The sequence below is a fragment of the Astatotilapia calliptera genome, chromosome 18 (assembly GCF_964374335.1).
Source record: "Astatotilapia calliptera chromosome 18, fAstCal68.1, whole genome shotgun sequence".
Classification (NCBI taxonomy): domain Eukaryota; kingdom Metazoa; phylum Chordata; class Actinopteri; order Cichliformes; family Cichlidae; genus Astatotilapia; species Astatotilapia calliptera.
This window is the reverse complement of record NC_137439.1, coordinates 16824055-16848820: the sequence shown is the minus strand read 5'-3', so window position 1 is coordinate 16848820 and position 24766 is coordinate 16824055. Positions and strand designations below refer to the sequence as shown.

At 39.3% G+C, this 24766-nt stretch overlaps 3 protein-coding genes across 5 annotated transcripts; all 3 read right to left on the bottom strand.

Moving 5' to 3' along the window:
* Nucleotides 1-1554: 1554 nt before the first annotated feature.
* On the bottom strand, nucleotides 1555-3954 carry gbx1 (gastrulation brain homeobox 1). Its single transcript, XM_026149670.2, has 2 exons — nucleotides 3258-3954; nucleotides 1555-2601 (listed from the first exon to the last, which is right to left on the bottom strand). Exons 1-2 carry the CDS (start codon nucleotides 3706-3708, stop codon nucleotides 2087-2089), a joined length of 966 nt encoding a protein of 321 aa, XP_026005455.1. The 5' UTR covers nucleotides 3709-3954; the 3' UTR covers nucleotides 1555-2086.
* Nucleotides 3955-5747: 1793 nt separating this feature from the next.
* On the bottom strand, nucleotides 5748-15199 carry asb10 (ankyrin repeat and SOCS box containing 10). Of its 3 annotated transcripts, XM_080292578.1 has the most exons (6): nucleotides 14706-15199; nucleotides 10221-10322; nucleotides 8359-8626; nucleotides 7435-7939; nucleotides 6806-6919; nucleotides 5748-6447 (listed from the first exon to the last, which is right to left on the bottom strand). In XM_080292578.1, exons 2-6 carry the CDS (start codon nucleotides 10306-10308, stop codon nucleotides 6262-6264), a joined length of 1161 nt encoding a protein of 386 aa, XP_080148704.1. In that variant the 5' UTR covers nucleotides 10309-10322; nucleotides 14706-15199; the 3' UTR covers nucleotides 5748-6261. The 3 variants fall into 3 exon arrangements, with proteins under 3 accessions (XP_080148704.1, XP_026005976.1, XP_026005978.1); XM_026150191.2 differs by lacking the exon at nucleotides 14706-15199 and having other exon boundaries at nucleotides 10221-12884; XM_026150193.2 differs by lacking the exons at nucleotides 10221-10322; nucleotides 14706-15199 and adding an exon at nucleotides 9316-10206.
* Nucleotides 15200-15349: 150 nt separating this feature from the next.
* Nucleotides 15350-16019, bottom strand: h2bk1 (H2B.K variant histone 1). The gene is made up of 2 exons (XM_026150196.2): nucleotides 15767-16019; nucleotides 15350-15667 (listed from the first exon to the last, which is right to left on the bottom strand). The coding sequence occupies exons 1-2, from the start codon at nucleotides 15878-15880 to the stop codon at nucleotides 15431-15433; spliced, it is 351 nt and encodes a 116-aa protein (XP_026005981.1). The 5' UTR covers nucleotides 15881-16019; the 3' UTR covers nucleotides 15350-15430.
* Nucleotides 16020-24766: the final 8747 nt, after the last annotated feature.

Here is a 24766-nt window from a genome sequence, read left to right as displayed (position 1 = left end):
GTCACAATCTTAATGCATGAGGTGGACGGTGAAATAAAGTTTACTACTCATGGGTGCCCGGGTCATGAAGTGTCTGTTTATGCTCTGAGGTCAAGCCTGTATTCAACAGAGGCGTGAGGAAAATTAAATGTAAAGATTATTATAGATGTCTGTTGCTATTTGAGATTAGTTTTTTTTTAAAAACCCAAACCCACCTTATTGTGGCAAAAGTTTAATTTCATGAAATATTAATTATCTGAGGAATCCTGCCCCATTATCATATTTCAAATGATAAATAAATAAACGTGATCTGACGTCTACTGAATCTTTCTGGAATCACGAAGACCATCTGATATAAAGTTTAAAAAAAAATCCAACATAAGGTTTTGTGCAAGCAGCTCAGAGACAGCGTGTAAACCGAGGGCCGTGATGAAAGTTTTCACAAAAACACCAAGCCTTCCTCCTGTAATAGGGTAGCTGTTTCTGGTTAGAGATTATGTTAATACTGCTGGCATGTAGAGTACAATTTCCGATTTGATTTCATTTAGCACCGCTTTTATTCGCTCAGGTCTGTTTCTGTAAGTACAAGACGAGTAACTGCATTTACTAGCTACAGGTCTGTGTATGTATCCTGAAGAAAATCCGCGTTTTAGGAGCAACATAGCTTCTTACAATCATAACATTCATTAGAAATCAAACTTATAAATATCGTCTACTTCGGCCATTGAAACAAAAGATGAAATACTTCATATTTTAGTAAATCTCGAAAGATGTCGACATTTCTGAGGGATATTAGTTGTATTAAAATGATGCATAAAGTATCTCGTATCTATTAGGTGACACAGCACCAATAAATTATGCCTTCAAAGCGGACTTTAATGCGTCCTATTAAATGACTTCTTGTTCATATTTAGTTCTTTTTGGATCGATTTACAAAAAAACATTTTTAGCGCCACGAGATTAAAGAGCTGATGTCTGTTTGTGTCGGTGCAGTGACTGATAGAGAAGTTCATTACAGAGTGTTGAATGTGCTCAGCCTAATGAGGATCCATCAGTTCAGTTGAGACAACATGGCCTCCTAAAGAGAAATCAATCACTGCTGCTGCTACCTTAAAAAAGACTGTTCCACGTCTCAGGTCCTTGATGTATCTAAAATAAAATAAAATAAAAATAAAATAAAATAAATAATTAATAGATTCTAAAAGAATTTGCAACTTCAGGAAATTAAGACTAACAGATGTGCAGCAGAAGCTATGAAATTACACAAAAACAGACATTAATGTGCTTCTAACGCCTCACTGAAACTCTCTAAAAAATGCTTTAAAAAGGTCTTCTAAGTCCAAAAAAAATGAACAGAAATATTTTTTATGATAAAATTTCAACGTTTCATCAGGATATATTTTTAGTCAAAACAGCCGCCTGACCGTAGTTTTTTTTTTTTAATGAACTTGTTCAATAATCTTTCGTGATGTTTAAACAGTAAAGGCCACCTTTGTTTTCATTTTAGCGTAATCAAATGATTTCAACAGCTGTTGCTCTACATTTTAATAACAATGATTCAACCTGGATTCCAGCTTTCGTATAAAGCGATTTATTAGGTCAATATACTTTACAGTTGTCTCTTGTTTGGTCGTTAATTCCTTCACATTTTTTTTGTTCTTCCACAAATAGCTTTAAAAGGTGGTTTCTACACTTGCCAAACAAAAAACGCCTTAAGTTACATGCAAATGTCTCCAACAAATTGTACGAAACACAAAACAAACAAACAAAAAAATAAATCCAGAATAGCTTCATCAAATGAGGACATGCACATAACCAACAAAACAGTTTGGCCCTACATATAAATACTTAAAAAAATCTTTACAGTCGCATCTCATAGTGCTCATTTGTACCAGTTTTTACCCATTTATATTTACATATTAACAGAAACAATAAATAAAAATGAGAGCATATTGCCAAATAATTGGTCTGTCTGTGAGTAAATCCTCTTCTCCCTCAGACAAAATAATTGGAACATCCTTTTTGTGCTTCATGCGTTCAACAAATCAGTGGAACCTAGAGTCAAGTGTTTCTAATAATATTCTTTTTTTTGGATTTTCATCTCAGTTCATGGCCTGGTCCCTTGCTCTATTTGTTGATGCTGACTCCTCACAGCGAACCTGTTGACGTGCACCGGGATGGGGACCACAATTTTGGGATTTCTCACCGGTTCTCCCGACCGGTTGTTGACGTTGCCCGCTTTGATCCGTTTCCACTTGGCCCTACGGTTCTGAAACCAGATCTTCACCTGCACCTCGCTCAGTTTGAGTGCGTGTGCGATCTGGGAGCGTTCAGTCAGAGAAAGGTATTTTTTACAGTGAAACTCCTTTTCGAGTTCGAGTAGCTGCTCGCTGGTAAAAGCTGTTCGTCTCCTCCGGCTCTTCCCTGCTGAGCTGCCGGTCGGTAGCGCCTCCTGCGAGCCCGTTTTTAGTTTGCTCTTCTGGGACAGGGCGCCGCAGTTGTTGCCGTCCGAGAAACTTTCGTTCTCGCTGTCCGCGGAGCTGTCCTCTCGGTCGCTGCAAACTGTGTCTGCTGATTTTAGGTCCAGCTTCTCGTCGTCTGAACTGTAGAGTTTGGTCTCGCCTAAAATGCGAAGATAAACAAAGAACACACGCAAACATACGCATTTAGTGATTTTATAGTTTATGATCCCGCAAATCAGCGGTGACAGCTGCAGATGTCTCACAACGTTGGACGACACTTGGTGTGTTTTGGGGGAAAAAGGCTGGCAGAGATCATGTGAAAGAACTTTTTTCAGAAAAAAATTTCAGAAAAAAATCAGATCAGTCATGCTGAATCATCAGCGGTTTGTTTGTGGTCACTCAGTTGTTCCATAAGTTTCCACCGCAACTGAGAAACTTAGAAAATGCTGCATCCACATATAGACTGGAGTTCTTGGCATTTAGCTCTGTTTTATGCTTTAATAAAGACTGGTTCAGAAATCATTCCAAATACGGCCTTTTAAAATAGCAAACGTGCCTGAAACGGCAGTTCCCTCATAAAGCTTCGCTTTATGCTGCATACTCGGGATTTAGTAAAATGCATTTTAATCAAGAGCTCTAAATGTGAAAAGATGAGATTAACTAGAACTATACACTATACCTGCTAATTCATCTTCACCCAAGAGGCCACTAATCTCCGCTTTATCGCATTTTACGCACAGTGGTCACTTTTACGCGGCAGCCCCCGAGGCTTAAATATAATGAAAGAGAATGACTTGTAGAAGTGGTTGAGCCTACCTGATATTGTCTGAAAAGTTTCCGAGAAGTTGAGCATCTCAGAGCTCTTGTCCCGGCTGTGCAGCTCCTCGGAGTGTGGGCTTTCTTGCCTTCTCGCTCCCGGGTCGGCAGCGCTTAAACGTGGACCAGGCAACTCTTGTGGTGGATAGAAACTGTCCGGGGGATCCGAGAAACTTGGCATCGTTGTTGTGAGCGCAACCATGGACGGCACCCCCTGTCCCAAACTGGCACAGAACGTGTTGGTGAGTCGTCCCGCAAAAGAAGCCAATGGCGCGAGTGGAGGTATACCAGACGATAAAGGAGAATGGGATAAAGCTTGTGGGATAACCAAAGGTCTGTATGGCATGAACATAGGATAGCCCGTGTAGAGCAGGTGTCCCGGTCTGGGCTGAGGGGTCCCTATCAGGGAATCGATTGAAAACGCCGTCCCTTGCCCGCCTGGTCGCTGCATTTTGCAGGCAAACACTTTTGTTCGGTGAAAACTTGAAAGCAAATGTCCTTCCGTCGACGACGAGCAAAACTTTCAGTTTAAAGAGAGCGTGAATTGAAAGTAGATCCTCTGCTGTGTTGTCATCCCTGGAAGTAGACCTCTTCTTCGGATATCTGCGCTCTAAATGCTTCAGTCAGTCGGACGCTTTGTTGTGTGCACCAGCGCTACCCTTTCCCTCTTATTTGTCACACACTGAGACATAAACACACGCTCCCTCTTTCTATCTGTCCCCTCTTTCCAACTCCTCCCTTCACCCCTCTCTGATGCACAGTGTGTGTGTGCGCGAGGAAAGAGAGGGCGAGAGCGCATTGGTTATCATCTGCAATACAAGAAGAATGAAAAGGGGGTGTTTCCCTGGGGGCTCATCCATCTTCCTCAAATTACGCTTCATTTCCTTATTCAGCCTCTGACTTTTTGGCCGTCTTGAGAGGCGGTAGTTTCCCAGTGGAGACCAAATAGACGAGTCACCCCCCTCATCCACCCCTCCTCAAGCCCTCCTCCCCTTTTGCCAGGTTCACCATTGACTGCAAAACGGTGTGAGAGACTGTTCCAGCCCTTCCCCTTCTATAATCGTTGACCACACCAACCCAATCAGCTATTATTAATTTTGATTGATGATAAGTAATTACTCTGGATTCAAGGGACAGCATAAAACAACGGTGGCTTTTGTTGAAATATTGGGACCGATGGGCATCAGAGTCGGGAGGGAGGAGAGGCAGATGTTTCTCCCATTCTCCGCGGCTAAAAACAATGCGTTTGGCTTCAGAAAGAAGAAGTGCCACGACAATCGCTCCCCGGAGAGAGAGCAAGCGAGGTAGAGAGAGAGCGAGAGAGAGATGCTGCTTGCGAAATTAGATTCAGATAAAAGCCGTTTGTAAGGTCAACTTCAGTGTGGACACAGACTCACAGTGGCTAAAGTTACTACCGGTAATCCCCAAATCTAAATCTATAAATCTATAAACTTTAATCTCTTTTGCTGGCCATATGCCAATTAAAACAACGTGTGCTTTTTTCTTTCTTTCTTTTTTTAGAAACTAAATAAAGCACAAATTTTACTGTGCGCTTTTTGAAAAGTAATTTGTCCCTGATCAAAGTCGCATAGGGTGGGAAGAAAAAAAATCTCTTTTCTTAAGCACTGGTTTAATCGCAGATCATCTCACCTTTTAAATGGCAATGGGAACTGATGATGATTAGCCCTATTGAGTCCTGGGTGCCCGGGCTCTCCAACTGGTCGTCTGATTGCATGAGGACATAAACATATCACCACCGACTCTGATTAGCAGTGGAGGGCCAGGGCAGGCTAATTCTTATAATTGCAAGTGACTTCAGCAGCACCTCGCTTTGATCTACTGAAACCATTTGCCGAGCTCGTCTTCCTTTCTTTTTCGGGTTATTCTGAGTTTACGTTGCTGCTCTTTGCGCGCTTTGTGAACGAAATTCTGATTGCCTGTTTCATTTCTTAAAGACCAATTAAAACTGTGTTAAAATAGGGCCTGTGTTCTCAACCTCTTTATGACTAAAAACAAAGTTTTATACGGCAGGGATATAAAAATGATACCGAACCTCTATCTGCTGTCTGTAAATTCACATTAAAGCTGTTTTCCCCCCGTGTAATAATTTTAAAAAGGTCCAGATCGTCTCCATCTAAACTTTTCCACCCAGTAAGTAATGGAACGGAAGAAGCGCTCTTTTTTTCGCCTGTGTTGTTCTAACCTCAAAAACCAAATCTAAAAATAATTTCACAACACACATTCAAATATCTCTAAAAGTTATTCAACATATTTCTGCTTAATTTGATTTCAATTTTAAATTTTTGAGGGCATACTGGATTGGATACCGGTGCTTCCTAAAATATTTTTGTGTTATAAATTAGTAATTTCCAGAAAAACGCGGCAATGACAAAACAGCCAGTAAACACACACAGAGAAAAATGACTACAAGCAAAAACATGACAGAAAAATATAAAAACACGAAACATGAAAAGAACAATGACCAGATCATGCAGCAGTAGTGGAAAACTTTATTTTCATTTAAAGCCTGTTTTAATCATATATTCATATAATTACAGGCATCTCAAACGATTAATGCAAATATTTTGATAGCAATACTCGATGTGCAAAACATAATTACTATGCTCCCTAGCGCTGACCTATGATAATAACTATGTATACAATTTAAAGCAAGTCGTCCTTTTTAAATTAAAGTGTAAAAGTAAGAGAAAAAGAAAAGAAAAAGTGATCAAAAAAGTAAAGAAAATATAAACCAATATAGCTGCAGCCCCACTGCATAATTTAATAATTCTAGTCTGTAGCGCCCTCTTGTGGTGCAACATCAAACGTGTTTCTGCGCTGAGACATGGATCAAAACATGACAGGAAACGACTCTGCGTCTGCCTCCTGAAAATCTTATGTATGGCAGCACGCAACCTAAAAAAAAATCTGTGTATTGATTCACATTGTTGGACTTTTCTCACCATCGATATTTGGTACAAATATTCACACTCAGATTGGACTTTTAGTGAATGTATCCTCTGAAATCCAGGAGAAGATAGTTCTTGATGAACTTGGGCAGATCGAGCTTTGGGACCACTTTGTGTACCCGGCCTTCCAGGAATCTCCTGAGACTGCAGCGAGCCAAGTGTTGCAACGAGCGAGGAGTCATTTCCAGGGAGAAGACTGACTCATAAAATTCTTTGTGTTCCTTTTTTGGACAGAAACACACAAAAAATAGATTTAACTGATGAACTGATACTAGATTGATGGCTCTATATTGATGCTTTGATATTCTGAGTTTAGTTTTGCAATCAGCTTATATTAAAAAATAGCTTTCTGAATATAAAATAATGATAAATTACTTAATGTTCTTTTCATTTTTAAAAGCCCTCATATTTATAAGAAACTACAATATTTTTCTCTACCTAAGATGGGTTGAGATGGGTCACTTTAAAAGTATTAATTTAAAGACAATGAAGACTAAAACATTTAACTAAACATAATAATAATAATAATAATTAAAAAATGGTAAACCTAATTCATAATTTCACATTTAAAAAGCTTGCCTTAAACACCTCCTCTGACACGGACTCAACCCAGGTGTCCGTGACTTTGAGGTGACTGTAGGCATTCAGGAGAACCTCAACAGTGCGTGGCGATTTGGAGCAGTGCATCAAAACCTGCAAGGTGCATCACAACTCAGAGCAAAGCAGTACGATTTAAACAATCAACATTTAAGTTCACGAGCAAGCATGTGACTCCATAGAACTGAAGAAATAAAGTAATTAAACACTTGTGAAATGAACAGATTGGTCTTCCCTCCAGGGGTTTAACTGGAAATTATGCAATTAGTGCTAATTAATCTCCTATTAACACTTGCCTAATTAGGAACCAGGCATTTTGTGTAGTGCACGTGGGTTCACTGATAGTTGTAGTCTGTTTCCCGCTGAGAGTGCAACACTTCATGTTGTGCCATGAGATGGTAATGATTTGAATGTGAAGTTGTGAAGTCTGGAATATCGCAAGGAACAGTGTAGTGTTTCAAAGAAATCTTAGTCAAGGTGTTACATGTGCAGTACTTGCTAATTATGCAAAATGAGCCACCTTGATGAATAATTGGCTGTAGCCGTGATAGCATGCTTCTCCACACGTTTTATTCTGATTCCATGTAATATTCAAGCATTTGGGTCCCTACCTTCGGAAGAGCACCGGGCCACACCCGAATGGAGCCGTGGTTGAGCAGAGAGCGGACAATCCTCTCAGGACTATGGGAAATCTTGTAGGCCACCACCTTCAGGATGTTGTGCATTGGAGCTTCACCTCCATAGTCCATGTTGTTAACACAGGCCCCATTTTCCAGCAGCAGATCCACTATGTCTGGGTTCGCATTCTTACAGGCCATGTGCAAAGGAGTGCGTTTGTCCTGTTCCTCAGTGTGGATGTTGGCCCCTGCGTTTATCAGTATCTGACACACCTTGAAATAATTACGGAGATCCTGTGCCTCCTGGGGCTGTGAGCAAGCAGAATTGATGGAGGTGAGACCCTCATAGTTCTGTTTGTCCACAGCAGCTCCATGACGCAGGTACAGCTCAGTGTGGTCTGGGAGGCCATTCCTGGCAGCCACATGGAGAGGAGTGTCATATTCATCTACAGTGCAGCCGTTGATTGCAGCTCCATACTGAAGGAGATACTTGGCACATCTGCAGACAGGATTAATAGAATCAGGTAGATCAGTTGTTCCTACACTTCAGATTTTTTTTCCCTTTCAGATTCAAAGGCATTTTAATGCATTATGCTTTTTGTCAGCTGTTTATATTACAGCAAAATTTACAACTAGGGGCAGCAGCAGTCCCAAATTTAATATATTTTACTGTCACTTGTAGCTTCACCTCCTGCTCCTGGAATATGTAACTCCTGAAGGAGGAAATGACAGAAACAACAGAATGTTTACTCTGCAATAAATACACCTTTTGCTCAGGTAAATATACTCAGGGGTTTTGTTTGCTTTTATATAACCTTGCAGCTACAAGGATACAAGTTCAAGTACTGGTGCTTAAGAGTGACTGAACTAGATGAGGAATGAAAATACCCTTACATAGTTTTACTGGATTTCACTTACTCAAGGGATTCAGGGCTTGTACAAACATGCAAAGGCAGAAGGCCGTCCTCTGAGACAGCATTGGCATTGGCACCGTGCATCAGCAAGAGTTTGGCACACTCTGGTTGGCAGTTTTCACAAGCCTCGTGCAGCGCAGTGGTGCCGCCAGGTGCTAGGTCAACATCTGCGCCGCGCTGCAGCAGGAGCCTCAGGCAGTCCGCGAAGCCTCGGCCAGCTGTGATGTGAAGCGGTGTCGTCAGCTCCTGCTCATAAGTCAGTGACCACAGTCCTGCCAACAGGGAGCAAAAGTGTCATGAAGCCAACATTGAACTCAAGCCATAAAGTATATATGTCACATATATGCTTCAGCAGATATAGTATACAGCAGGGGTGACAAAAATAAGGCCTGGGGGCCAGAATAGGTATGGCAAGGCTTCAATCCAGCCCAGGGGATGGCTTTTGGAAAACATTAGATAGGGAAAACATTTTTGGAAATTCAACTGTATTTTTATATGTTTTACAGCTTTTCCCGCTATAAACTAATAGACATAGTTAAGTAATAGATAAAGAATGAAATGACAGAGAAGTACCTGTTTTTCTTGGTTAAAACATAAAACTTTCAGTGGAACAAAAACCTTAGGTTTTTAAATACATGATAGTCTGAGCTACCAGGCATTTTTTTGTACTTTTACACATTTATCATGCGGGAAAAACTGAGATGTCATGTTGAAACTACACTTCTTTATCTTATATTAAGGTACCTCTGGGATCAGATGTTTGGTTAAACATCCTTACACTGACAAAGTTGAGTTTCACCCGTCTCGCCCACTTAAAATCAAAGTGGACTGTATGTAACCCTCAATGTAATTTGACATCCCTGGTATACAGCGTAACATTTTAATGTACTCATAACATGTTTCATCAAAATCTAGTTTAACCTTGCTGATGCAAGATTAAACATAAAAATTAAGGACCTACTCAGGCCTCTGTAGTTAAATCTAAAGTTCTTCCACTCCTCCAAGTTGCTGGTGTCATAAATTGCATCAATAAGGTAGCCATACTCATCATCATCCACGATACCGAGGATAGTCAGCTCATCGCCCACGAGCAAAGAGTTCCAGAACTGCAGGATACAACCTGTAGCCTTGGCTGTGGCGATCACATCTTCTCTGTATTTCTTTTGTTTGCGCCACTTCACTCTAGGTGCTACGTAAGCCATATTACAGCGAGCTAATTTGTTTTTAAAATGTATTAGTTGTGAGGTTTCTCCTGAAGCACCACTTATGCAGGTTGTTTGTGCAGACAGGGCTATTTCAGGGAGGTGTTATGTGATATTGTGCTTGACCCTTTGAACCAGTGGCATGAGAGCCAATGACTGCATTGCATGTAACCTGCCTAATTATCCAGCTAATACAGTTTTGCAGTCTAAGAAATTAGAAGTGACACATTATTTCGCAACAACAAAAAAGTCCTTCATGATGTTTTGCCAGTGACGAAACAAGTTATTGAAAACGGACACTGACTCAGTCTTTAATGGAAGGGTCACAACTGAATCTAATGGATTGTCCTGTTGCACAGAACAAACAGATGACTCGCAGGTCTGATTATGTGGTGGGCATATGATGGTTTCTATAAATAGCTCTTCGGGTTCTGTGGCTATAAATATTGCATTGATTTATTGAGCGAGAGGCGCCAGATGCACGTTGCTCAGCAATGCACAGCAGTGATTTCTTTATATGTTTTTGCCTTTAGTTTTTTCGTGAAATCACAGGAAATATCGGTTGTGTTCAAACCATTCTGATTTTGGATGCCAATCTCGAGAAAATACGGTCCGATTCATGTGACTTCTTAGATCACTGATGAAGACAGATGTTGTCTCTTACCTTCCCCTCTGGCAGCCCAGCGCATTTCCCCTCCCTGTGGCTCAATGATGAGGTTTGCTGTGGATCCTCTAGGAAAAAAGTGCTGCATAGCCTCCAGGTCTCCTGTATACAAAGCATTGTGGATGACCACATCGTGGCAGACAGCTGGTGGCAGGGACTTCAGCAGTGCTCTGTTGTTGGCCTCCTTCTTCAGCATATAGCTACTCAGATTATGAGAGGCAAGTTGCCTGCTGTACTTGTATCTCTCTAGTGTGTCCTTGTCAAGTTCAAGAGAACGCAAGGCCATGGACGTGAAGACAAAGCTGCCTCTCGACATGCTTGTTGTGCGATATGTGTATGATTATGTCTAACAAGTCCCTTCTCTCTGTTTCTGTTGTTATTTCACTCTCTCTGGCTGATGTCCACTTTGTACCCGCCGGCTGTTCACAGGGTTGATTCACCGAGTTGTTTTGATATTCGGCATGAGACCCTCCCTGCAGCGTGACAAGTAAATGCTATTTTTATGTCTCACACGCAGCCACTCAAACCTCTCCTGTTTGCCTCCAGCAAAGTTATAAAGTCTCTCTGTTAGGCTGCTAGTATCAAACCCAGTGCATGCTGTTTTAAAAGTAATACAATGTTTACTAAAATTACATGTAATTTAGCAAAACTTTACCAAAAGGAGGCTTAAAAACTACTGATTTTCAGTGTGGTTCTTTCAACTTTTCCTACTTTAAATCTATTGAGCATAATAAGTCTGAAAAGTCAGTGGATGTGAACCTTTTTGTCCACTGTTCACCTTCACTGTTTTAACAAAAAAAAAAAAAAACATGTTAAAAAATAAAAAATCTCCAGACCTATAAGGTCAGATTTTGCCATGACATTTTTCTTAGAGGAAGAGCAAATAAGAATGCCCTATTTGTAAGCCCCTGAGTAGCTAGCAGAATGCCTTTTTCAGCTCAGTATTTTTTTTCCAAGAGCTTTAATGGATTTTATGTATCCACATGGCTCCCTGCATTAGAACATTAGGCTGAATGACTGGCAACCGCTGTGTCACTCTGCCCCACGTGTAGTGTTCTGATGGCGGAGGGACGGCACATAATTAAGCCTCTTAAGCCTACTCGCTAGGCATCTGACAAACATCTCTTTTGACTGATGAACAACCATTTTCCAGTAGTAGAAATTCTACCCAGCAGAAAAAAACTAAACAAAACAAAAAACCCAAAACAAAACAGATCTCACAGCTCTGTAGACACCAAGGATGGAAGGGTGACCTTCAATTTGACACCATCACCATCTAATTTTAGCAGTATTTGATACATTGCGTATCAAAAACACACTTTTTAAGGTGTATTTATCCGCCTTCATGTTGGAGTCTATTAAGATGCCTGCAAGCTCTGCGGAAAACAAAGTTTGCGCCACAGGTGGAGAAATACACGATATTGGCGAAGAGGTTTTACCTTCTTTTCTACTCGAAAACACAGAGGCAGAGCCGCATCTCATCTATACCTTAACGACTGTTCTGGTATGGAAATCAAGGTCATTTATTTTATGTTACAGTTGGTAATAGATGCCACATTAAACTGAAGGCGAGTAAGAGTTTCAACTTTGAAAACACACATTACCAGAGAGAGACTAGGAATATTGTTTTTGCGGCTGGAGTACATCCTTTTAAATGATATACATAATGAGTTTATAATATGCATCTGGGCTACCTCCTCTCTACTTTGATGTCTTCCAAATGGCCCGGGTGTCATCAGCAAAACATGTAGGCACTTTCCCGCCTCATTGACTCCCAAATGTATTTTAAATATCATTCCTGGTAACGCAATTATTTAAAACGCTGAACTAAACACTTACTAATGGGGAAAAAGACAGCCACTTCGATAAATTCATTTCTCAAATGGTGGGCATTCGTGTTTCCTTTTTTCCCCCCTTTTCTCTCTCTCTGTGAAGCGGAGGCAACTCTGATGATAACAAAAAAACATCAGCAGCAGTAACACCCCCTGCCCTCACAGCCCCCTGTGGACATATTAAATCTATGGTTTCCTCACATTACCCACCAGTAGCTGCCTCTCCAAGGCTTTCTGCATTGTGGTCAACCACCTTCCTATCCCAAGGCAGTCAGTAAGAGGCTGGACATCAGCAACGGCCCTGATGAGCGCGAGGCACTTCATTTATGCAATCATAGGCAATTAGTTCCCTCTGATTATGAGGCTCTTAATGCTATTTTGAGTACTGTGTGCCACAGTACTACAGAAAGAAATTAAACTATAGCCCTCCCTCCACACTGAGCAGTCATTTAATATACTGGGAACATAATGAAATGTACACAGTAATTACAGTAATATTAAATGCTAATGTGTTTGCAATTGGCTCTGCTGTTAGCTTAAGAGAGTCAGAAAGACCGTCCAAGTTTAGACATGGATCAATTATCCATCAGGTGTTTCTTATCTTAGTGGTTTATGTGTTATTTCATGTTATTCCTATCAGAAAAAGCGAGATCAGTGCCTGAGCAACTCTGTGCTGGTTAATACGCTAGATACACATTTCAGCACATGCCTGCCATGAAGTTTGCATTCAGGTCGTGGAACAACTGATAAGAGATGATAGGCAAGTTTAATTGGCTATTGACATTATCTAAAGACAAGCTAGCTGTTGCACTTACTGTATGTATTTTCCGATTTTAATCCGGGCTCACTTGTTCTAATTTTCCTTGTATCATACTATAGTTCATCCAGTTGTATTAAGCTAGGCACACACAATCTGCTTTGCATATTTCATACCATTAAACATCTTGGATAACTAATCAGCAATGCTTTGCTTCTATACATGTGACACATAAAAGTCTACAACTGGGCTTAGGTGAGGTTTCCTGTTTGCAAATTTTCCTCAAATCTCATCACAATGCTTGAGATGTTGGTGAAGAACCTAAATGAATTTATAGAGCCTTGAATTGAACAGTAGCCCCAGACCATTCAGTGGAAGCATGATTACTTTTTCTGTATTCTTTCAGCCCTTAGCCCACTACCTATAATGTATTGTATGGGTCTTTGCAGATTCCAATTGTCTCTCAATGCACTGATCACCACGCAAATAGCCCTCTGTTTCATCATGACAATTGAGAGGTTCATATTTCAACCTAATAGTCCTGTATAACTTTAACCATCTATCACAACCTCATTTCATTGCGGTTGCAGTTAATACGCGCTTCCCTGCCAAGTGGAACATTTTCTAATGATGCACTCTCACATGAAAACAAGGCAAGTCATCCCAGGCTCTGCATCACTCACTAATGCACCCATCCATAATGTGTTCATAGCAGTCTGCCTAAAGGAGACAGCGATGACTACTACTAGGCATGGGCATAAGAGGGGATATGGGGAAGAGTGCAAGACACAAAACCTAAATGGCCACGATTATTATGAACAAAGTCACTGCCATTAAAGGCCGTATCACCCTCATAATAACGTCTCTAGATTTCATATCATTACCAAGAATACTAGGAAATATCTGAGATGGTATCTCAACAATAACAGTCAGTGGCAACCTGCATTATCACAGTAAGTCTGGCTTTGTGGGACGTTGATAAGTGCAGACTAATAGGTGTATGTAAAGCCCGATGTAAACACCATCCTAATTAGAGAGACCTTTATCAGTTCCTCCGCTTTATGCAGATTGAACTGGTGCAAACGCTAGTGTCATTATCCTGTAATCAAGTAGCATTCAGCTGATGGTGCCGTCTCTTAAAAACCTGATTATAATGCATAACAAGGACACAGTGTTGCTTTATCTCCTCTGTTAGTTTATAAATATTTCAATTTTAAGGATGACCTAGCCAGATAAAGATCTTGCAGAGGTTTGCATGAACTTCATCATAAGTGAAAAGATTGCTGTATTTTAAAATATAAGTAAACAGAGGGCTAGTGTGTATTTAGTCAAAAACAACACAAAACAAATGTTGACAACATACCAAACTTCGAAACTTATAAACACCACTAAGTTTTCCTTCAATTAAGTAATTGCTTTTATTTTATAAAATTATTATCTCATTTTTTCCATTATCATGATGGACAAAATTTCAGAAATAACTTTTAAAAATTATTTCTTTTACTTTTTTTTCTTCTATTTTCTCGTAGCTGGACAGACAATCCGGAAATGAGTTCAAATGATTAGTGACCAAAACCAAAGACACTTTTTTTGTTTCACTACATGGCATAAGTCAGCATACACTCACACATGTTAAATAAACCTCCCTTCATTCTTTCATCGTCGTCAGGGTTAACAGGATGACTTGCTAGCTAGCTAAGCTATAGTTTAGCTAATTTTCTAACGTCACTTTTCATAGTTACAACCGCTCAGGTGCTTCTGATAATATCAAAACTGTTATGACGATGATGATGACGATGTCTGAAGTGAAAAAGAGACTATTATTTGTGGTCGTACAGACTATGAGGTCTCGAATCATAATAGAAAGTATACGTTAAAAAATCAAGGCGATATTACCTGGCAGTGATCAGGTTCAAGTTTACATGGTGAAACTGGAGACACCTGTTTAAGTGCCCACCTGTGCCTGCTGCTGTTGTAATCTGCATCTGTAATCAGAAAGAAAGTGTGATGTCATGTTTTAATCAGAACCATGTTTTCAATAGGTTTGTTATGGACGGCATCCAGCAGACATATAGATCCATACATTAGACTGTACCGGTGAAATATGGCAGACCTCTACCACACCATGTTCGCTCATTGTGGTAAGAGAAAATTCGCTAATGGAGCTTAATTTGGACATTCTTGATATATAGAAATATTCAAGCTCCCCGACAAAACATGATAGCATTCAGTGCACTAATGGGTTGCTAAGGTAGAATTTCTAAAGGGTTATTGCTGTTGTATTGACTTTATTGGCTTTTATAAAAGTTATCAAGCCGGTGAAAGGAATGTTAATGTTTAAATGCGGAGTGCTACTGGCTTCCAAATGAGTAATTTCTAGTTTGCCATCACACTGCGGTATACAACTTATGCAAGGATGAAATGCACAAGTCCCCTTTGAAGGTGCATCTGAACGAGATAGATCCAATTACCCCATCTAGTGGCGACACCAGCCACGATGGCTTTACTTTATTGGGGAGAAGAAAATAGAAGATCATGGCTTTGTGAAATATTTTAATGACCAGCTTACAAATCTGCCAACTCTCAAGTTTAAATTCCTCAACATAACGCACTGGAAGTTTTCACTTGGAGCTGGTGTACTTGGTGACGGCCTTGGTTCCCTCAGACACGGCGTGTTTAGCCAGCTCCCCGGGCAGCAGCAGCCTCACCGCAGTTTGCACCTCTCTGCTGGTGATGGTGGAGCGCTTGTTGTACTGAGCCAGGCGGGACGCTTCTGTGGCAATCCTCTCGAACAGGTCATTGACGAAGGAGTTCATGATGCTCATGGCTCTGCTCGAAATCCCCGTGTCCGGATGAACCTGAGGGCAGGAAGAAGGGTTGCCATGCAACTTAATTAGAGGACAAAGAAAACCGAGGCAGCCGTAAGGTTCGTTGCGCCTTTCTTCTTCTTCACCCACCTGTTTCAAAACTTTATAGATGTACATCGCGTAAGTCTCTCTTCTTTTGGCTTTTCTTTTGGCTTTTTTCTCAGTTGAACTCTTCCCCTTCTTTTTGGATACGTCGTTAGTCATGTTAACTAGTCAAAACTGCTATATCCACTTATTCAGGAGCGGTTATCCCAAAGCTTGGCTGACGGGCAGCTGCTTATGTAGCGTGCCTTAATTAGTCATTAATTTACTTCACCTGGTTTGCTTCTCTAGGCTAGACTGATAGACATCAAAGTATAGCCAAATACTGACCATGAGAACGGTTATTTATCACAATAGTATTATTCCTTTTTTCCTTCGTATTCTGTGTTTTAGTGGCTTTATTTATTTAGTTTTACATTTTTTATTGCAAGTGGAAGTAGATTTCTATATTTAGGATGTTGCGCCTAACAATGGTGTCCACTGGGTGGCGGACTTGCATTAGTTTTAAAGACTCGACATGCGCTTGAAAGCGGATTTCTATACTTGCTTTTGATTTAATTGCAATCCACTTTAATCTTCCTTCTGCCTCGTGGGTCATTAAATGTACCAAACATGTGGATGCTATTAAGCATCATAACATTTATCAACAACACCTCTGAGTTCCATTTGCAGTCATATCCAGTGTTTAGGTGACAATCAGCCAGACATGTAAGGTTATACGGTTTTCCGATAGATTAATGCGCACTGTGTTTATTAAAAATGCATGCCATTATGCGCAAGGTTGAATTAAAGCTTTAACCCCAGCCCCAAAGCCCAGAGTTCATTTTGTTCACAGTAGTATTTTTTAGTGTGACAAAATTAACTCTGCACTCTTAATGGGGCACAGTGGTGCAGAGGATTGGACTGCTGCAAGAAGGCTCGGTAACCCCAGGTGGCCAGCTGGCAGTCTTTTTGCCATCTCCTTGTACCTGTGAAGGTTTCCCCTAACCGCACCACTCTCCTCCCACAGTCCAAAATATGCAAGTTAGGTTTACTGGTGCGGCACGGTGGTTAGCACTGTTGCCGCACAGCAAGAAGGTCCCGAGTTCAATTCCACCATCAGGCCGGGGTCTTTCTGTGTGGAGTTTGCATGTTCTCCCCGTGCTTGTGTGGGTTCCCTCCGGGTACTCCGGCTTCCTCCCACCGTCCAAAGACATGCAGCCTGTGGGGATAGGTTAATTGGATAATCCAAATTGTCACTAGGTGTGAGTGAATGTGAGTGCGAATGGTTGTCTGTCCCTGTGTGTTGGCCCTGCGACAGACTGGCGACCTGTCCAGGGTGTACCCTGCCTCTCGCCCTATGACAGCTGGGATAGGCTCCAGCGCCCCTCGCAACCCTGAAAAGGGTAAGCAGAAGCAAATGGATGGATGGAGGTTTACTGGTGACTCTTAGTTGCCCAGTCTCTTTGTGGCTGTACTCCACCAGTGCTTTAAAGATAATAGAGCAGAGTGAATGGATAGATTGAAAAAAAAAAATTCAGTGTGATGCTAATGATTGTTTCCTGCCACATCCATCCACCCATCCATCCTTTTGACCTCTCCGGACATGTCCCCTTTCACATGTCAGAATTTATGCTTCAGCTGAACTTTTACAAATGCAAAACTTACATTATTTATGATGATTTTCATGATTACTGCTCTCATTAGCAAACAGAAATCAAGTGTTTAAATATAGACTGCTGTACTAACTGTTGAAATTTCCTTTTTCTTTGTGTTTATTTTGAAAAACTTGAAATGGAAAACTTTTCATTTGAGGAGTAATACGACTATTACTGCCAGAAGTAAGGACAAATTAATGGTAGCAGGTAATAGAAGTGAGCCCATAGGTTTTTCACTCTTCTCTTTTAATGTTAAATACTGAATACAGGGAGTGCAGAATTATTAGGCAAATGAGTATTTTGTCCACATCATCCTCTTCATGCATGTTGTCCTACTCCAAGCTGTATAGGATTGAAAGCCTACTACCAACTAGAAAAATTTGCATTTCCTGCGAAAATGCTGTGTGGATGCCTTAACGCTGAAGATGTCTGCTGAAAAAAGCTGAAAAAGTTGAAAAAACAAAACAAAAATCATTGCCCTGAGCAGGATTTGAACCTGGCCCTTCTGGTCTAAAGGCGGCGATTCACCTCACTGCACCAAACTCATTCACACAAAGAAGAGGTGGAGAGAGTGACAATTGTGGTGAAATTAGCAGAAGCTGCTTAGAATTGTGCTGATAAGAGGTGAAAAAGCTAAACATTTGGCAGAAAAGAGGTGAATCAGAAGAATTTCTGCTGAAAAGAGGCAAAGAAGCAAAAAGATGAGCTGAAAAGAGGTGTAGAAGCAGAAGTGCTTGCTGAAGATGGCTGTATGTGTAATGACACACTGGAGAGCAGTGACACACAAGAAAGCAGAGCGCATGCAAGCAGGGAACATGTGTAGCAACTGTCACAGGTAGGATTCAAACCTCTGCCACCGGGTCTCACGGCAGATGCCCTACCCTCTGAGCCAAATGAGTTCTGGTCACAAGCAAAGATATGATGAGAGGGACAATGTGCACTGTGGAGCAGAAGCTCAAATTAGCAGAAAAGAGGTGAAGAGGAAGAACTTTGTTGTGAAATGAGGTAAAGAAACTGAAATTTTTGCTTAAAACAAGTGAAAAAGCTGAACTCTGAAATCCTGCTAAAACAGCAGAAGAGGCTGATATTTTTCAGCTACTCATTGAGCCAAACTGGTTCTCACGTAACTGAAGAAAGGTGGAAAAGCTTACAATTCTAATGAAAACAGCAGAAGAGGCTGAGATTTGTGCTGAAAAGAGGTGAAAATGCTGAACCAATCAGAGGTACTGCTTCTGTCTGCTTCATCAGGCTGTGTACTTGTATGTATTTCTGCCATAGACTGTTAACAAGAATCTGAGGTCCATATTAGAAAAGCTGCTAAAATCATAAAACTTTGCAGAATTGTAATAAATTATCAATATGAATTACCGGTCTGTGATAGTGTATAAATTTGTACTCAAAAACTAGGTGGGATAGAAGCATAATTCTTGCACTGGGTGAATCAGCGGACTTTGGTGTACTTTGACTGCGATTTACATAGCTCTTTGTATCTCTGTCGCGGAGATATGACGAGAGAAGAAATGGCTTAATTTTCGGAGTTTGAAAAATGAGAGGAGGACAGATTTCCACCCCTCAAACATGTTTTTGCAGAAACACTGTAATTTCGCTTAAATAGTATGAAATAGCAGTAATACTATGATTTGGCAGAAATACTACTTTTTAGCACAAATACTATTGTACAGAATGGTGTACGTCAGTTTAATGCTGGGTGGTGCTGCAATAGTAACTATCCTCGGTCAGAAGGAGAGGCTGACATCCAGGGATTAGATTACCACAGGTGGAGTTTATTGGCGGTCAGATGGATGGTACAGGGAGGCATGGCATACAGTAGGAGGATGTGGAGAGGTGATATGGTGTGGTTTCTATGATTAAGAAAACTGGCAACAAATTCCTCCACTACAAATCAGTCTGATACCACTTCTTACAGGGTTCACGTTTACTAAGGCACTACCCAAAAGGCGCCACAAGAGGGCACTCCAACACAAGAGATGACCTATTTACACTGTAAACACCCCCTACTTAGCCACTACATACTACAGTGATATTACAGTATACAAATTCACACAAATACTATGATTTGGCAGAAATACTATGACTTAGTAGTAATACTATAACATAACAGTTCAATGTTCTTGCACAAATACCACAATATGGCAGAAATACTATGTTTTAGCATAAATACTGTGATTTGGTATAAATACTACGATTTGGCACACATACTATATTCCGCAGATACACTATAACATAACAGATATTCTACGACTTAGTAGTAATACTATAACATAACAGAATTATTAATTGGGCACAAATACCACAATTTGGCCAAAATACTATGATTGGGTACAAATACTATGATTTGGCAATATTACTGCATTTTAACACAACTACTGAGATTTGATTGAAATACTATGATTTTGAAGAAATACTATTACTCCATACAAATACGATGCTTTGGGACAAATACTGTGTTTTGGTTCCAATACTATGATGTGCAACAAATACACAGCAAAATCTCTAGTGTTAAATTAACACTGGAGAGTGTCTATATGGGTCCACACCTCTGAGTGTTAAATACAACACTGTTGAGTGTTAAATTAACACTTTTCACAGTGTTATATGTTTAAAAGTAACCTAGTCAGTTTTGAAGATTAACAATGGCTAACACTGAGCAGTGCTGATTTTCTAACACTGGAATATTTCTAACATTTTGAGTTATTTTCCAGTGTTAGAAAATCAGCACTGCTCAGTGTTAGTCATTGTTAATCTTCAAAACTGACTAGGTTACTTTTAAACATATAACACTGTGAAAAGTGTTAATTTAACACTCAACAGTGTTGTATTTAACACTCAGAGGTGTGGACCCATATAGACACTCTCCAGTGTTAATTTAACACTGGAGATTTTGCTGTACTATGATTTGGCACAAGTACTATGATTTAGTACAAATACTATGATTTGGCAGAAATACTATGCCTTAGTAGTAATTCTATAACATAAGAGATATACTATGGTTTTGCAGACATACTATGTTTTTTCACAAATACCATGATTTGGAACAAATGCTATGATTTAGCAGAAATACTAAGATTGGGTACAAATACTATGATTTGGCAATAATACTGCGTTTTAACAACAACTACTGAGATTTGATTGAAATACTATGACTTAGAAGAAATACTATGACTCTATACAAATACGATGCTTTGGCACAAATACTATGATTTGGCAGAAATACTATGACTTAGTAGTAATACTATAACATAACAGTTCAATGTTCTTGCACAAATACCACAATATGGCAGAAATACTATGTTTTACCACAAATACTGTGATTTGGTATAAATACTGCGATTTGGCACACATACTATGATTTGGCAGAAATACTATGCCTTAGTAGTAATACTATAACATAAGAGATATACTATGGTTTTGCAGACATACTATGTTTTTGCACAAATACCATGATTTGGCACAAATGCTATGATTTAGCAGAAATACTTTGATTGGGTATAAATACTATGATTTGGCACAAGTACTATGATTTAGTACAAATACTATGATTGGGCAGAAGTACCATGTTTCAGTACAAATACTATGATTTGGCAGGAATACTCTGGTTTAGCAGAAATACTCTGATTTAGCAGAAGTACTATCTTTTGGTAGAAATTCCTGCTAAAAGGTACTATTTCTGCGTTTTAGCAGAAATACTGTAATTTGGCATAAATACTATAATTTGGGATAAATACTATGATTTTGCACATATAATATATTCAGCACATATATTATAAAATAACAGAAATATTTGGCCCCAAAACCATGATTTTGCACAAATACCATGATTTTGCAAAAATACTATGAATTAGCAGAAATACTATGATTTAGCAGAAGTACTAAGATGTAGTAGAAGTACTTTGCTTTAGCAGAAATACTATGATTGAGGAGTAATACCTAAACATAGGAGAAATATTGATACACAGACACACATACACAGAGAGTAAAGGGAACAGGAGCTGTGGAGAGTCTGGGCTTGGTATATGAAGGTCAGTTAAATTAGCTGCACCTGCTGTAGTCAGCCCTTACACACACAGACACAGAGAGAGGTGTGAGTTTTCTTCAGTGTATTTCTGACATTCAGGATTCCCCTCGAACAAATGGCCATAATTTCCTAACCGTAGAGGCTAGAACGGTCATTCAGGCATCGTTTTATTCAGAAGAGATGGGGGAATCTTCAGGTCTTCATAATTCAGAGATAAAACATAAATTATTAAAGATATATGACTTGTAATACACTGTAACTGAGTAGAGGCGAAGCAAAAACTGCCTTGACTTGCGCTCAAACAACCTTTGGTAACTCAAAATCTATATGGAGCATCAAAATCATTCTTTCACCGTAAGAAACAGCAGGCTTTGGTGAACAGTCATGGAAATTTTCAGGGCTCTGTGGAAATCCATCAAAAAGATATGACGAGAGAAAAAAGTGGTTCATTTCCAGAGATTGAAATCTGATGAAATCTGAGCGAGGGACAAATTTCCTACCCTCAAACAAGTCCAACTCATTTCAGAACGGTAATAGGTGAGAAAGAAATTCTTGAATTGTGAGCGTCAGGAGTGTCTGAACATATACGGGGACAAGCCTCATGTCTTAACTTCGCTTCGTTAAGGAGATATGACAATTTGAAAATGCCTCTCATTAGAGAAATCCAGCGGTGATTTTGAACAAACTCTCCATTGAGTTTATATGGAGAGTTTTCTGACTTTGTGTTACTCTGAGGAGATTTGCAAAAAATCTATAAGTCCCACAACAATGATAGTGACATTTTCTGAAAGCCAGCAAAAATACCTACGTTTTGATGTATAATGTGTGGGGCTTGAGTGGAAATTGAGCGAGTAGCAAGAAGTTGTTTGGACATGAAGAGAAAATTCAAACAGTTTCACTGTCCCCTCTGAGTTAATTGCATAGCAACCATAGCAACGCATGTATTTTCTGAAAAATCACAATTTTGCAACTGAAAACTCAAAGAGGGATAAGATTAAAACGGTAGAAGATCTGAAAAAGCTGAATCATACAGGAATAGCCAAATCATTTGAGAACATTTTAAAGTTTGAATGAAGTTTCTAGGTGAAAGTATGAGGCAGTAGTTAAGTTTCAAAGACAAGAAAGTTTTAGCAGAATTGTGGAAGTTTCCCATTCATTTCAATGGGACAAATTAAAGGAAAAAAGTGTAATATTTTAAAAAGTATAATAGTAATAAACACCAAAAGTCATAGCCGGCATTAGCAGAAAGAGCAGAACAGTTTAGAGTTTGAACGGTGAAAATAGCACAAAAATTGTGGAAGTAGATCCACGGCAAAAAGTGTACGGAAACACCCGGAATAATAAAGAACTAGAAAAATTTGCATTTCCTGCGAAAATGCAGTGTGGATGCTTAAAGCTGAAGCTGTATGCAAAAAGTAGCTGAAAAAGCTGAAAAGTTGCAGAAATTGTAAAAACTTTGCAGAAGCAAAAGAAGTTTGCTAAAATGGAATAACTTAGCAGAACTGCAATATCTTAGAGGAAACATAATACTTGGCAGAAATACAATAGCATAGCAGAATTTAGCAGAAATATTGTAACTTACCAGAAACATGATAACTTCTCAAAAATACAAGAATTTAGGAGAAATAGTATAAGATAACAGAAAGAATATATTTAGCCAAAAATACTTAAACATTACAGAAACACTATGATTTAGAAAAATAGTACAACAGAGCAGAAATATTGTGATTTACCAGAGACACTGTGATGAACTATGAATATTGTAATTTTAAATTAAGACTATGTTTTAGCACAAATATTATAATTTGGCAGAAATACTATAATTGAGCAGAAATACTATATTAAGCACAAATCCTATAAAAAGCAGAAATGGTATGATTAAGCATAAATACTACATTTAGTAGAAATACTTTGTTTTAGCACAAATCCCATAAAATGCAGAAATACTGTACTATGATTTAGTAGAAAGACTATAATTAATCAGAAATACTAAATTTAGCAGAAATACTATATTAAGCACAAATCCTATGAAAAGCAGAAATAGTATATTAAGCACAAATCCTATAAAAGCAGAAATAGTATATTAAGCACAAATCTTATAAAATAGCAGAAATAGTGTGATTAAGCATAAATACTACATTTAGCAGAAATACTATATTAAGCACAAATCTTATAAAAAGCAGAAATACTATATTAAGCACAAATCCTATAAAAGCAGAAATAGTATATTAAGCACAAATCTTATAAAATAGCAGAAATAGTGTGATTTAGCACAATAGTAATAAGTTAAACAGAAAAATTGGAAAAGCAAAATGGACAGCTGAAAAAATGCTGAACATGCTGAGGTTCCCTCAAATATACTTGTTAAATGACAAAAATCAGCAAAAAAATTTATGACTGCCACACAATTACAAATATGTACACATGAGGAAACACACATGCACAGAGAGACAAACACACAAGATCCAATTCAGTCAACCAGTCTAAATATATTGAATTTGAATCTTACAATGGGATCATCCCATTAAAAGGCTTTCTCTCTCTCTCTCTCTCTCTCTGTCACAGACACACACAAACACACACACACACACACACACACACACACACACACTTCTCTCTCCCTGTGTGTGTGTAAGTTTCTAGGTCAGCCTGGGAGCTGGTGAATTTGAATCCACCAATCAGAGAGGCTGTGCACTTTTCCCCACCAAAACAGGTGCATCTGTTTACACACGCAGCAGCACAGAGAGACACAGGATTTTTGCAGTCTATTTCTCATAGTGACGACTCCCCTCAAACAAATGACCGTAATTTCCTAACCGTAGGGGCTAGAACGGTCATTCTTACACCGTTTTGTTCAGAAGAGATGGGGGAATCTTCAAGTGTTGACAATTTAATATTAAAATATGAATTTTTAGAGATATATGACATGGATGACTTGTTGACTTAGAAGCCACGAATTCCCCAATATGCAAATTTGAATGCCTGAGACCACATATGTGATTGGCTGGCTGGGAAGCCGTGCAGGCCCTGATTTGTGGATTTGAATTCCTCAGCCCTCAGATATGATTGGCTGGCTTAGAAGCCACGAAGGCCCCAATATGCAAATTTGAATGCCTCAGGACACTTATTTGATTGGCTGGGAAACTGTGCAGGCCCTGATTTGAAAATTTGAATGTCTCAGTCCTCACAGAGGATTGGCTGCCTGGGGACCTGGCAGAAATATATAGAAATACTATTATTAAGCATAAATACTACATTTAGTAGAAATACTATGTTTTAGCACAAATATTATAAAAAGAAGAAAAACTATAATTTAGCAGAAATACTATATTAAGCACAAATCCTATGAAAAGCAGAAATAGTATAATTTAGCAG

What these genes read in the sequence shown, in the direction of transcription:
- asb10 (XM_026150191.2), bottom strand. Translation starts at nt 10,536, where the DNA reads ATGTCGAGAGGCAGCTTTGTCTTCACGTCCATGGCCTTGCGTTCTCTT. An exon ending in CTGGGCTGCCAGAGGGGAAG is followed by an intron (nt 8,627 to 10,220) that starts GTAAGAGACAAC and finishes CCCTGTTGGCAG; the next exon opens with GACTGTGGTCACTGACTTAT. An exon ending in TGTCAGAGGAGGTGTTTAAG is followed by an intron (nt 6,448 to 6,805) that starts GCAAGCTTTTTA and finishes TGTCCAAAAAAG; the next exon opens with GAACACAAAGAATTTTATGA.
- h2bk1 (XM_026150196.2), bottom strand. Translation starts at nt 15,880, where the DNA reads ATGACTAACGACGTATCCAAAAAGAAGGGGAAGAGTTCAACTGAGAAA. An exon ending in TCTATAAAGTTTTGAAACAG is followed by an intron (nt 15,668 to 15,766) that starts GTGGGTGAAGAA and finishes TCCTGCCCTCAG; the next exon opens with GTTCATCCGGACACGGGGAT.
- gbx1 (XM_026149670.2), bottom strand. Translation starts at nt 3,708, where the DNA reads ATGCAGCGACCAGGCGGGCAAGGGACGGCGTTTTCAATCGATTCCCTG. An exon ending in AACTTTTCAGACAATATCAG is followed by an intron (nt 2,602 to 3,257) that starts GTAGGCTCAACC and finishes TTCGCATTTTAG; the next exon opens with GCGAGACCAAACTCTACAGT.